The sequence below is a fragment of the Stenella coeruleoalba genome, assembly GCF_951394435.1.
Source record: "Stenella coeruleoalba genome assembly, chromosome: 16".
NCBI lineage: Eukaryota > Metazoa > Chordata > Mammalia > Artiodactyla > Delphinidae > Stenella > Stenella coeruleoalba.
This window is the reverse complement of record NC_137162.1, coordinates 46,142,567-46,155,402: the sequence shown is the minus strand read 5'-3', so window position 1 is coordinate 46,155,402 and position 12,836 is coordinate 46,142,567. Positions and strand designations below refer to the sequence as shown.

The following is a 12,836-nucleotide window of genomic DNA, read 5'->3' as shown; positions in this document are numbered from 1 at the left end:
TGATTATAATTCCAGTTTAATTTAACAAACCTAGAGTGAGAACAGGGGAAATTAAGAGTGTACTAAAAATCCCACCTTATCAATGGTAGAATGGAGCACAGGTGATGAACACTGTTCATGTCTTTATCATGACAGAAAAACAGATTGAAATACATTCATAAAAAATTTAAGCCCAGGGCTTCCCTGGTGGCACAGTGGTTGAAAGTCCGCCTGCAGATGCAGGGGACACGGATTCGTGCCGGTCCGGGAAGATCCCACATGCCGCGGAGCAGCTAGGCCCGTGAGCCATGGCTGCTGAGCCTGCGCGTCCGGAGCCTGTGCTCCGCGACGGGAGAGGCCACAACAGTGAGAGGCCAGCGTACCGCATAAAAAAGAAAAAAAAAAAAAAAAAATTTAAGCCCATTTATTGATTAATAGTTGCTACTTCAGCATAAATACCAGAAAAGAAATAGACTGTAGAACTATCAAACCACTATCAGGAAAAAAATAGATATAGGAATAGAAAATTTTCTAATAGGAAATAGAAAAAGAATTAAGAAAATATAAAAAGCAGAAAATACAATAAACAGAAAATAAGACAGCTGGCTTCAGACCTAACATTTACGTCAGGGTCTCCACATGACAGTGGGCTGTCAGCTGTGACCCTTTCCACTAGGAAAGTACGGCCAAAACCTGGCCTGTGTTTAAGAGATGAGACCCAAACTAGACTGGTGCTGAGAGTTAAGAGTATGGGAACTATTAAAGATATCCCAAGGAAATGCAAACAAAAACAGGGCAGGATCAGAAATACAAGTATCAGACAACAAGCAGTGAACAGGAAAAGGAGGGCCTCTTTTGTATTTTAAGGAGACAACACACTAGAGAGAAGAGCCAGGCCTTTACCTGCCTGCCCGGAGCACTGCACCAGAACCCAAGGCACAGCCCTTAGAGCTATGCTGGCAAAGTAGCACATCCACAGCCAGCAGGGGACACGGCCACAGCTTCTCAGAGTTCGACAGTCAGAAGAGACAGAGGAAGACTAAAGGCAACTACAAGTTTATAGTTAGGATCCAAAGAATCTGAGTCTCTCCATCAGTGAGCTCCTTTTAATAGCTCTCAGCAGAGCCTTAACCCACACAAAGATACTCATTCCCCACCCCCTACTGAGGCTGAAATCAAACCCAGCAGCCAATACAACTGGCTAAATAAAGACAGTGAGACAGTAAGAGAAAAACAAAAATCAGGGAAGCTTAAGGACAAAACCTGGTAGAATTGATAGAGAAAAAAACTAAGTAACTCTTTGAAAAGACCAAAAAACAGACAGACCTCTGGAAAGTCAGCCCGAAGAACAGACTCAGATGGGCAGCATGAAAAACATTAAAGGAGTCACCCCAGAGGCAGAGAACACAAAATGTTAGCCAATGCCACATGCAATCCAATGCCAAAGAATCTGAACTTTGACAGAGAATGTGAACATTACCCAAAATGGACCCAAGAAAAATGAGACAAACCAATCAGACCAATACTGAAGGACTTGAAAAGGATGTTATGCTTTTCCCACCAGAAGTCTACTAGACCCAAAGGGTTTTACGAGTGAAGTAGGAATCAATCCTGTTATTTAAACGGTTCCAAAATACAGAAAAAGACAGAAGGCTAGCAAAACCCTGTTTTCAAAACTGACAGAAGCAACATACTCACACAGTGTGTGTACTCCCCAACTAGAGATTCATTACTTTATAAATAAAACCTAGCACTACATTAAGCTAACAAGGCACAACAGGAATAGAAGAATAGCTAAATATTAGAAAAACTAATACAATAATTCATGTAATCAGTCGTACAAATTTTATAAAATTCAACATCTTAAAAAATATTATCTTAATAAACAAGGGTTAAAATATTTTTTAATTCAATAGACTATAAAAGGGTGTTAACAATGGCCAAGAAAATTCTGAAAGAGGAAAAGAGAAACTTTTCTCATGTCATAATACACTCAAAACTTCAGAGTTAAGAGCTGTAACACCTGGTACTAGTAAAGGCTCAACAGTTGAGAGCTGTATTATTAACATGACTACTGTTTTGCCATCTTCCTATTCATGATTTTCCGCGCCTATGCAATACTACATCGAGGGCCACACCTGATTTAATCATTTCCTGACTTTTTTTTTTTTTTTTACCTATGATGAATGCAGCACTAAATACCTCAAGGCTCACAGCCTTACAAACACACGTATAGACTCTCCCATGCCTCGCCTTACCCACTTCTCCCTGACTACACTGCTACTCCACTGCCACCAGCTCTGCCACGGTGGCTAGTGTCCAGTGAAGAAAAGCAGGCTGTCCGGAGATGCACTGTTCCACCTCGAACGCATCCCACCAGTCCTGAGACTTTCAGAAGCCAGAGCTGATTTCAATAGCTCCTCCACATCTGAATTTTCCACTGAGATTCTAGGCAGGCAGCTATCCCAACTCTATCCTCATCTCTTCCTCCTCCTGGGACAGCAGTGGCTGCCAGAAGCCCTGAAGCAGGTAGGGCGTGGAATGACAGCAAACCGACACACAGGAATGCCCCGTGCCCTGTGCTACTCCAGGCACAGAGCTATGTGCCCAGAGAGAAATGGGAGAGTAAAACAAGGACAACTGTTTGGGGCCTGAAATACAGCAGAAGTGAAATTACCACTCACATTTATAAACTGTCCGCTGGATCACAGCCAAAGCCTGCCCATGTGGATCTGCTTGCTCATGACCCTGGAACTCCTAACTGCTAGACGCAGTGACTCACCACAGTCATTCCACTCCCCTCCAAGGAACGCCACCCTGAACTGGATTTCGGACATCACTTTACCACAGTTAAACAAACGAGATGCCATGCCTCTCAAATACATACCACCAGAGTGATGTTTAGCTTCTTCGACATGTCTAAGAATTGAAGTTTATTTGGAAAATTCTGTAACGTTAACTATAGAAATACAAAATTTCTACCATATTCGAAAAGATGTATGATGATAAGAATCAAAGATGCTTTTATAAAAAGAGTAAGAAAATTTTTTAATGTCCACATTGAAAACATAACCTCCACTTAACAGCCACTGGGTAAAAACACATCTAAGACTATTTGTTTTTACCTGATTCAATCTCAGAATTCTGTAACTGCCTAGACCGGAGTTTCAACAATGGTGAATTGTTGAATATTATGGACGTCTCTATCCAAACACTTAAGACAAATCATCTCGGGCGGTTTCAAATTAAAAGCTTGTAAAATATGTAACCTCTCCTAGTTTTTGCAATTAATAGGGTACATCTGCAATTAGCCTGACTTACTGAATGCAGTGCTGTTGTCATTAAAAGATGTCTGTGAAAGTGCTGCTGTTATTACAGAGGCTCAGGAGACCAATCCCTCCTAGAGGGCAAACAGTGGACTGGTAGAAAACAACAGCCATAAATCACACTGTCAGGCAGCAGGGAGAGCGGAGTGGAGCACAGGCACATGAAGGCCATTCACGGTAAACACAGCACGGCAGCTTCCCAGGCAGGATTTACTGCACCTGTAATTAATTAAAATTTCCTTCAAGCTAAATCTTTAATAAACAAGGATTTGTGCTGACAATGAAGAAAAAAGGGCTCCAGCAACATAATTTTACAATATCCCTCAAAGACCAAGCATAGCATCTATCATTTCTTGTATCAGGTGTATACACCGTCTCGAAAGTTAATGGGAACTACATCACATTGTGTTGTAATCTGTGTACCTGGAGCGGGTCTGAAATATTCAGGATGCTTGAGGGACCATGTGGCCCTTTTCTACTTTTATTTGTTATGTTTTTACTTGTCTCCCTTCCAGCTTTTTAAAAAGCCAAGTCTTTTTATTTTAGTGTTTCAGAAAACGGGCCTTTTTAAAAAACATGTGATGGTAGTTGCATCAGATGGCCATGTTTTCCTGTGGTCTGTTCTTTAGTCATACCTTGCATTTCCCAAAAAGAATTTTAACACTGTATCATTTGGGGGCCAATGAATCTAGACACGAAGGAGAAAGGTCTAGACGTGAATGACTATGAATATTTTTGATAAAGCAGGTCTGAACCTTCTATCTCGAATGTATTTATATTGAATCCCTCAGAAATGTCAGAGCATCTTTTCTCAAGTACTGAGATGAAGATGTCTACCACATTCTTCGTTTCTAATTGTAGGAATTACCTGAGTAGACACTGTATGCTGGGGACCATACTAAGTTTATTGTGCACACATATTAATCCAACAAATCCTCAAAAAATTACCAAAAATAACCCATTTTCAGGAGATCAAACTAGGCTCAGAAAAGCTAAGTGACTTGCACCAGGTCACAAAGCTATAAGATGGCAGATCCAAGATTCCAGCCCTGGTCTGGTAATTATAAAATCTATGCCTTTATGCCATTGTCACATTTCCTAATCCTATGCCTCCATTTTGAATGGATCAAAATGATCTCTTTGAATTATCAAAACTATTCCACAGAATTACTATATCCTACAAGGCAGGGAAAGATGGGAGAGCTACAAAGTGACAACTGTTTCAGAATATAAGCAAGAAATTTCTCATTACACATCTTCCAACAACTTGAAAAAAGGGTCCTTAATAATTAAACTTTACAACACAGTGCTAAAGTTGCCACCCCCTGCTGTGAGTTATGGGATAAGAATTACAAAACTGCCTTCTTTTATTATCTTTTCATATATTTTCTTTCCCCCAGAAAATGGTTATCTTTTCAAGATCAGTTAAAAACATCATATCCATTTTTTGGAGTCCTAATAGCATCAAATACCTGCAATGTTATGTTTATAGTTATTCAACAAATAAATATTAATCAACTTACATATCAAGTTTCTCTCCATTAGAAAAAAGGGATCATAAAACATGAGAAAAGGATAATCTTAGATTCCTAGTAAATGAGAGTTCAACTGACCATTAAAGGAGATTCAGAGCCTGAAAATGTCTTTATCTGATTTGATCATCTGGTTGAAAATATGAGCCACATATTTTTTTGCAAGGTTGCTGGGTGTGCATTTGATAATTCAAAATTATGCTGTCAACCAAAGAAAATATTAACAAAGATAATATAGGATCACCTGGTCAGAGAGGTTGGAAGCTAAAAGGCAATTTAGGGAAGAAAAATGATAGATGATCTCCATTTAGAAACTGTTTGATCATTTGATAGCTCTTCTTTAAATGAAAAACTTCCAAAATTTCAAAGTTTTACATCTTACCAGCTACAACAAATCATTAGAAAAGTAAAAATAATCTATTTGAATGATAAGCAGAATAATTCTGGCATTATTACTTTTTTAAGTTTTCCAAAGAGAAATTCTCTTCTCTTCCCTATTTTCTCCAGCACTGAATAACCCTACACCAGAGTGCTGCTATTATCAATACATTTAGACAGGACAGCTGGTGCGCACAGAAAGTTCCCCCAAGGAAAAAAGAAATTTCAGCCTATAAGGATGGAAAGGAAGTTAGACATTAGATGCTGGCTTAAAGGACACAGCAGCACTGACAGAATATTTGAAATGTGATTAAGAAATGTAAACTCTATTGCAATCTAACACACACCTTTAAGCCAACAGGTGTGCACGGAGTGGCAACAGAGATCTGTACACACAAATACAAAAGGAAGGAGCAAAGGGATCAAATGCCACTCAGTCTTTTAATCCAGAAGCCAGAGTTCTGATCTTGGAAGTGTTATAACAAGGCCTGTGCAGAAGAATTAACACATTTTCAATATGTCGTCATCACAAATAATAAACTGATATTAAATATTAATAATAAACTGATTGTGTTTCTAAGTAGAGAGTACGGTTTGAAAGATGCGAAAGAACATCTTTTCAATCTTTTGCATAACAGCTTACATCTTTAGAGATCTGAGATACTTTATAATGAAAAAGGAACTGTCCAAAGAGTTAAGGGTCAGAGTAAAAACACAAGTCTACTGCTTTTCCTCAAAAGTTAAGAAACTTCAAGTTAAAGCTCTTGGTAAACCATTAAGTACTAAAAAAATTATGAACAATCATATATATGCATGTGTCTGTGCATAACCAGACACCTCAGAAGGTGCAAATCACTGTAAACAAAAGTGAAATAATTGTTTGCTCTCTAAGCAAGTTAAGGAAGCAAATCTCACCAACAGAGACACTGACCAATGTCAATTCTATTTTCATTCATGAGTCAATGTATTTCATTTACATGAAGGTTGCTCTTCAGGCTATAATAACAGAAGAGACTCAAGTGAGCCATGATATGGTAAAGGTGTAAAAGAAAAAGCACAAAAGAAATAAAAGGATAAGGAGAAACATGTGAAAAATTTGCCTTTTAAAGACATTCATCAACTAATGAATCCTAGTACAAGACTTTGCAATACAAAATATTAAGAAATGTCAACAGACAATGGAAGTGAAAAAAGGAATCAAAAATGTTTTACAAGAATGATGACAGGATAGTTAACAATTTAGTTTGACTAGAAAAACAATCTAAGCTGCTATTTTCATGCTGCTGAAAAAAAAAATCACTTTTGTTTTTTGTTTTGATTGTGGTGTTTATCCCACTTCATTAATTATTTCAACTCATTTGTTTTCTATTTATCATTTAAAATTCAGGGCAAAGTATGCTGTTTTTAACAACAGCTAGTAAAAGCAAGATTCCATCTCACTAAAGTTGAGCTACCAAATTATATACTCCTGATTCACTTTTATCAAAAGTTCTGCTTACTCATGACCATGAACAAAATGGGAATTTGGAGGAAAGGGGTACTGGCAGAATTATAAAGACAATGGAGTTTAGTGGCTCGCACGTATTTAACTGAGCGAGGCAAGCATTCAACAGCTCTCTCAGCTCGCACTGCTTTCATGGGGGCACAGAGGCCTCACTCAAGAGCTGTGAAACTCAGGACAGAAAGAACTCATAGCAAACTGCCACTTCTTGTCTACAGAGTAAACCTGCAAACCCACAGTGAAAATGTGTAATTATTATCTATTGTCTATAGGGCCCCTGGGATATGATAACGATGAAGACACAGTCTCCACACTGCAGAACTTACAGTCTAGATGGTAGACAGACATGAGATTAAAAAAGCATAATTCACCCTACCTATGCTACCCAGAGGAGAAGAGATGATAAACCTTTTTGATAATGTGTGGGTAAAACTACAAGTAAGTGAGAAAATGCAACTTTCAAAGAACAGTGATTAGACCTGAATGGTAATCAACGATTCAGAGAACAAAAAACAACTTAACTAAAAGGCAACAGTACAAATTACAAAATGGCAAGCTGTTCTTTTGTTCATTTCAAATACATTTTAAAAGCATGTTAACAAATTCATTTATCAATTACGAGTTATTTTATTACATTTTGTACCTACTTTCCTAAAACTGTTTAAAGTCTCTAATGCCCCCAAATCCAGCCAGTTAACTGCTGCATAAGTCCCCTGATTTCTAGTCCCACTCAGGGTATCAGGCTTGTGTTTCACGGGACAAGAACATGTCACCACCATGGACTGTTGGAATGACAAAGCCTCCATTCATAATTATTTTAAAACTACAGGTGTGCACCTGTAGTTTTAAATTAAATCAATAAGTTTAAATGCAAGAAAGAAACACAGGAACATACACTTCATAAATAAATGGATCAAAGCAAAAACAATTAAATCAATAAGTTTAAATGCAAGAAAGAAACACAGGAACATACACTTCATAAATAAATGGATCAAAGCAAAAACAATTATGTAAAATAGAGGGCTTTAAAACAAGCAGAAAGATTCTGAGGTACTGTAATGTTACCTTTTTGTGGCTAAAGGACCCAGTTTCGTGCAGAACTGCCACTCGGAACGGAGGCCACCACGTGTGAAATTCCTTCACCCACTGATGCATCACTGTCGTCGGACAGACAATTATAGTCGGACCCAACCCCTCGAACCTGCACCCAAAATGTCCAAGAAGAAAAGACAACCATGAAGGACAGCATATGGATGATCAACTGCCAAAAAACAAAAAAGAACAAACAAAACCTTAACAGCTCAAAAAAGAAAATCCTAGCTTTGGAAATTTACTGATATTTTCTTTAAAGAAAAAGCTATTGAGGATAAAACCCACCAAGTGAAATCCCTACAACCCCATTCATCAGTTAGTGAGTGCAGGTATTAAGAGGAGACACCAGCTACTACACATCAAAAGATAATGTCTATAGTAAAGTAAAAAAATCAAACAAGCATTACCTAACAAAAATACTTTTCTCTCTCCTTCCAGATTAGTGAAGGCATTGTACAGTATATCTTAACCTAAGTGGACGTAAGAGTGTCTTCAATTGGTCTGAAGCTTTATAGTCTACCAAGAGTTTTCACCCACAAGATTTCAATCAATCTCACAGCCTCGGGAAGCAAGCAGGACAGAAATCCTGCGGTGTTCGGGGCCGCTGAAGGCTGCTGTGCCCGAGGCCCCCTGGTTACCAGGAGATGGAGCAAGGCCTCAAGTCGGTCTTCTGATCGCTGCAGCCTGCTCTTCCACTACATGGTGCTGCTCTCTTCTCCACGTGATAAAAAACAAGTGGGTGAGCATCACAGTGACCGTTTCTCCCAGAAAGCCCAGGCCAACGGAAGGCAAGCCGCTCAGTTCTTGTGTAAAGCAGCTGAGCACTACGTGGCAAGAGCTTTAACAAGAGTCGCATGTTGACCAAGCGATCCCAAGACAAACATTTGTGTACTGCGACACATACTGTAGCATTATTTATACTGTGGAAAAAGTGGGCGCTGCCTGAACGTCTGTAAATACGAGAAGGGCTGAATAAACCACCTTTACTACAGCACTACAGGCTGGTGGTTAGGAGCACTGCCTGGGTCTGAATCCCAGCTCTGCACACACTAACGGAACCTCAGCTTTTCATCTTAAAATAATAACAGTAGTGATCATACCATTTATATGAAGATTAAATCAACATCTATAAAGTGCTTAGAACAGAATACAGTAAATACTATTAGGGTTTGTTAAATAAGATGGAATATAATATAACCATTAAAATCGTCTTTGAAAAATATTTAAAATCTGGAAGATGCTCATAAGTCTTTTAAAAAACCAAATTACTTATGGAATCACCCCAATTCACTTACACATAGGTAGCCAGTAAACTGGTCACGGCCCCCTCTCTCAACATCCACATCTCCCCTCTCTCCTTCCAAACAGAACCACAATTTTGTGCAGGTATCCCCTCTTCCTTCCCAGACGTGTACTCGATGGGACTCTGATCACTGTCTGGCTATGGCGAAGAGGGGAGAAGCCAGAATCATAGCTTGTCTGTCAGCACACAGTGTTCCCCTGGCGACAATCACCTGTCCACTGAGGGGCGTGGGAAGACTGGCTTGCTCACGGTTAAGGAAGGATTTACACTCTAGGTCGGGGAGAGCTTCCTCTCTTGGTCTCTCCTGCTGCATGTGAACAAGGACATACAGTGCAAGGAGATCTTATGACCACAAGAAGAATTGGCATCAGGAGAACCCGGGCCCCTGATGACATCCCTGGGCTGCTTCTGATCATGCTGTGTGTACAGCCTACCCCCTCTGTAGGTATGTGAACATTTAACCCAATTTGAGGCCAAGATTTTTTTACCTGAAGTCAAAATATCCTGATCCACTGTACACCGTAGGCACCTGACTGAATCAGTACCATCCTGCCTTCCTTCCCTCCGGTTACCACGGAACAGGTGTCCCTTTTCTTGTCTGAGCCCATACCCCCGCTACATCAATGTTCCTACTACTAGAGTTGCTTCATCCTCAGTCCTGCTGGGAGATGGGTATCCATGAAATGAAAACTAAGCAAAGTCAAACTAACTACGGGAATCTCTTCAACACTAGACTCACACTCAGCTCATGCCACCAGAGGCAACTGGGAGCCAAGACTGACAGAGGAAACTGGAGCCTACCTTCTCACTCATCCTGGAGCAGAGTCACTGGCACCTTTTAAACTGTCATTCTCCGCCCCCTACCTTTTTCTGCCCAATGAGGATACTGCATATCTGAAGCTAGATCCACTGCACACACTTTCCCCATGCCATCTCATTAACTCCCAGTCTCAATTACTGTCTCTGCACTGATGATGCACATCTAGGTCTCCAACCCCAATCTCCTTCCTGAACTCCAAAGTACCACATGCCTGGATGTCCAACTGCCGGCTGACCTCTCCACTCAGATGTCCCCACGGCACCACACGTCATCCTCTCCCCACCTGGCCCTCCTACCATGTTTCCTAATCCAATGGAAAGAACTGTCACCCATTCTCCAGGTACCCCAGTTGGAAATCCGGGCCTCTGCCCCTCTCCTGTTCTCCACTGTATCCAACCTGTACTGAGTTCATGTCACATCTACCTCCTAAATCCCTCTCAAAGTTACCCTGTCTCTCCATCTACACTGTTAACACTCCACTTCTGGCCACTGTCATCTCTTACCTGGGTTACTGCACTTTCTAGGACGATCATTTCAAGAAAGCAAAATCTGAACACCTCATCCCTTTGCTTAAGAGCCTTTTCCTGTTTGTCCCCTGCTCTCGAAACAGTCCAAACACCTCACCCTGGCATATGAGACCAGGAGGATCTGACCTCGGCCCACCTCTTCAGCCTCTCCTCTCTCAGGGCCCCTACCCCGACACTGGCCCGGTGGTTCAGCACTCCCCCACCAGCACCGCCTTCAGTTCCTACAAAGTGCATACTCCCCTGACCTCTCAGCCTTCACCTTGTCCCTTCTTGCCCTCTTCTCCTAGCCACCTGTCCATCAGCCCGCAGCTTCTTCCCTTCCCGTCCCTTTCTCTCCAGGTAGGTCAAGGACCCTCCCCTGGTGCATCCACACTCATTAGGACCCCACATTAACCCTGTCATAACGCATATCACCCTTACTGTAATTGTCTGCTAGATCCTTCCTAAGGTCCTTCAGGGTACAGGGACAGCCTCTTCTTCAAACGATCTCAATGTCTAGACCACAGGAGGTAATGAATAAATACTGGCTTTATTAAATGAAAACTTTTTTTAAAGGGTGGAATAAATTGTATTGAAACGTTAAAAGAGATTATTTCTGAGTTAGGGGATCCTGAGTGATTTTTATTTTCTTGTTACGGTTCAATAAATGATTCCTGAACTTAAAATTTTTTGTAAACTAGAGTAAATCACACAGTACTTGAAATATTAAAAATAATCTGCACAACTGAAAAATACCTTGTGGTCTAGTAGAAAAACAAGCCACAGCCTAAATGAGGCTTACCCTTATAATACTGCAACATAACGAAATGCCTCCACCCACTCTAAATCCTCCCAACCTCCAGCTACAGTCACTGCCCCTGCCCCCTCTGCTCCACAGCATGGGCTCAGATTGCAAGAAGCCAGGTGCTGACACTTCCTGAAGAATTCCCAAGCCGTGCTCTGCTCCTCCCCAAGGGCAGGGCCCATGCAAGAGCCCCTTCAAACTCCCTGGGGAGAGCATGACTCTGCCCTGGCCCCTTCCTTGACAATATTCCTTTCTAAAAGGATTAAATGCACCAACTTCTTTATATCCTCCAAGGGGAATTAAAGAGAGTTATCGTCAATATGCACTTAGCAGGGATTAGGAAACAACCAATCAAAACCCATCTAAAATATTTAAAAACAAATTCACTTTCAAATAAACATAAATAGGTACCTATGCTTTTGGAGGTTATATAGTGTTTGTGCTCTTTTTATAACACACTCTCTGCCAACCGCCACAATGTCATTTAAGGCCAATATTTTATTCTGGCTGAACATCTAACTGGCATTATTATGCCCTTTAATTTCTGCCACTCTATTAGAAGATTACAGAGGTTTTCACACAGAGTGGGAATCTAGGAGCAGACCTAGATCGTCCCTGAACCACAGAAGGGGCAATCAAACCCATTAACAGTCACTTCAACTGCACCACCCTTCCCCAACCCTCAATCCCGTGAGATGAGTGTAAGAAATGGCTAAATGTACTGGAGTGATTAGCATCAATTACCAAACTGGCTACAATTCTTTTCATCTCTGATTATCACTGACTACCTAATGAGTTTACGACAAGCCAACGGCTCCATGGTCAAATATTTCAACCTGCAGGATGGAAATCTGCCATTCATAGCCTTGAATTTACCAGGAATTACAAAGTAAAAACATTTACCTTTGAAAGTTTATTACCTTTTTCAGGCCATTTATTTGTAACTAGGAATTTCCTAAATGATATCCAAGACTTCAGAGTATTAACTGAAGTCTGAAAGGTAAATAATTTATTTCCTCTCCATCACAAAATTCAGGGGGCCTATCATTATAATATGAATGGCAAAGTGAAAAGAACGTAGTGTATACAATATGAACTGGGAACACAACAACTAGTATAGATGTTTATTATCCACATGTAAATGTAAATATGCTTTTCCCTCTTTTTTAAAAACACACATATAAAACACATTAAAGAAACAAAAATTAAAAACTTCTTTTACCAGGAAATTCCTTCCTGGTATCCCAGAGACTTCCATGGTTTCAGGGACCGTTGACCTTAAAATTACAACACTAAGACCATCTCAAATCAGGGCCCCAAAAATCTACAGCTTGCAAGAGTTCAGAGGAAACGTACATAGCCCATGAAGCCATGCTGGCTCATGCAGAACTTCGTTTGACTATGCATCTGGGTAGTTTTCTTTAGGACGTAAACACAGAGGAGGACTCCAAGTTCATCTAGTTTCAGAGGAGGACACAGTACGAAATTGTGAGAAAAATGTCATACAATTTGCTCTGGCACGTGCACGTGGAAGGGACCAAGCTCCTCCGTACACCTCTATTCATAAAGAGCTCAGTTGTTTGGCTGATATGAA

The 12,836-nt window shown here is 40.5% G+C and overlaps 1 protein-coding gene across 2 annotated transcripts in view; it reads right to left on the bottom strand.

Annotated features, from left to right (window-relative positions):
* Window positions 1-12,836, bottom strand: part of ERCC6 (ERCC excision repair 6, chromatin remodeling factor) — a 76,291-nt gene that overhangs the window by 24,934 nt on the left and 38,521 nt on the right. For both annotated transcript variants that reach the window (XM_079900193.1, XM_079900194.1), the window contains exon 8: window positions 7,782-7,917. In XM_079900193.1, coding sequence (XP_079756319.1) covers window positions 7,782-7,917 — 136 coding nt within the window. The remainder of the gene's footprint in view (window positions 1-7,781; window positions 7,918-12,836) is intronic.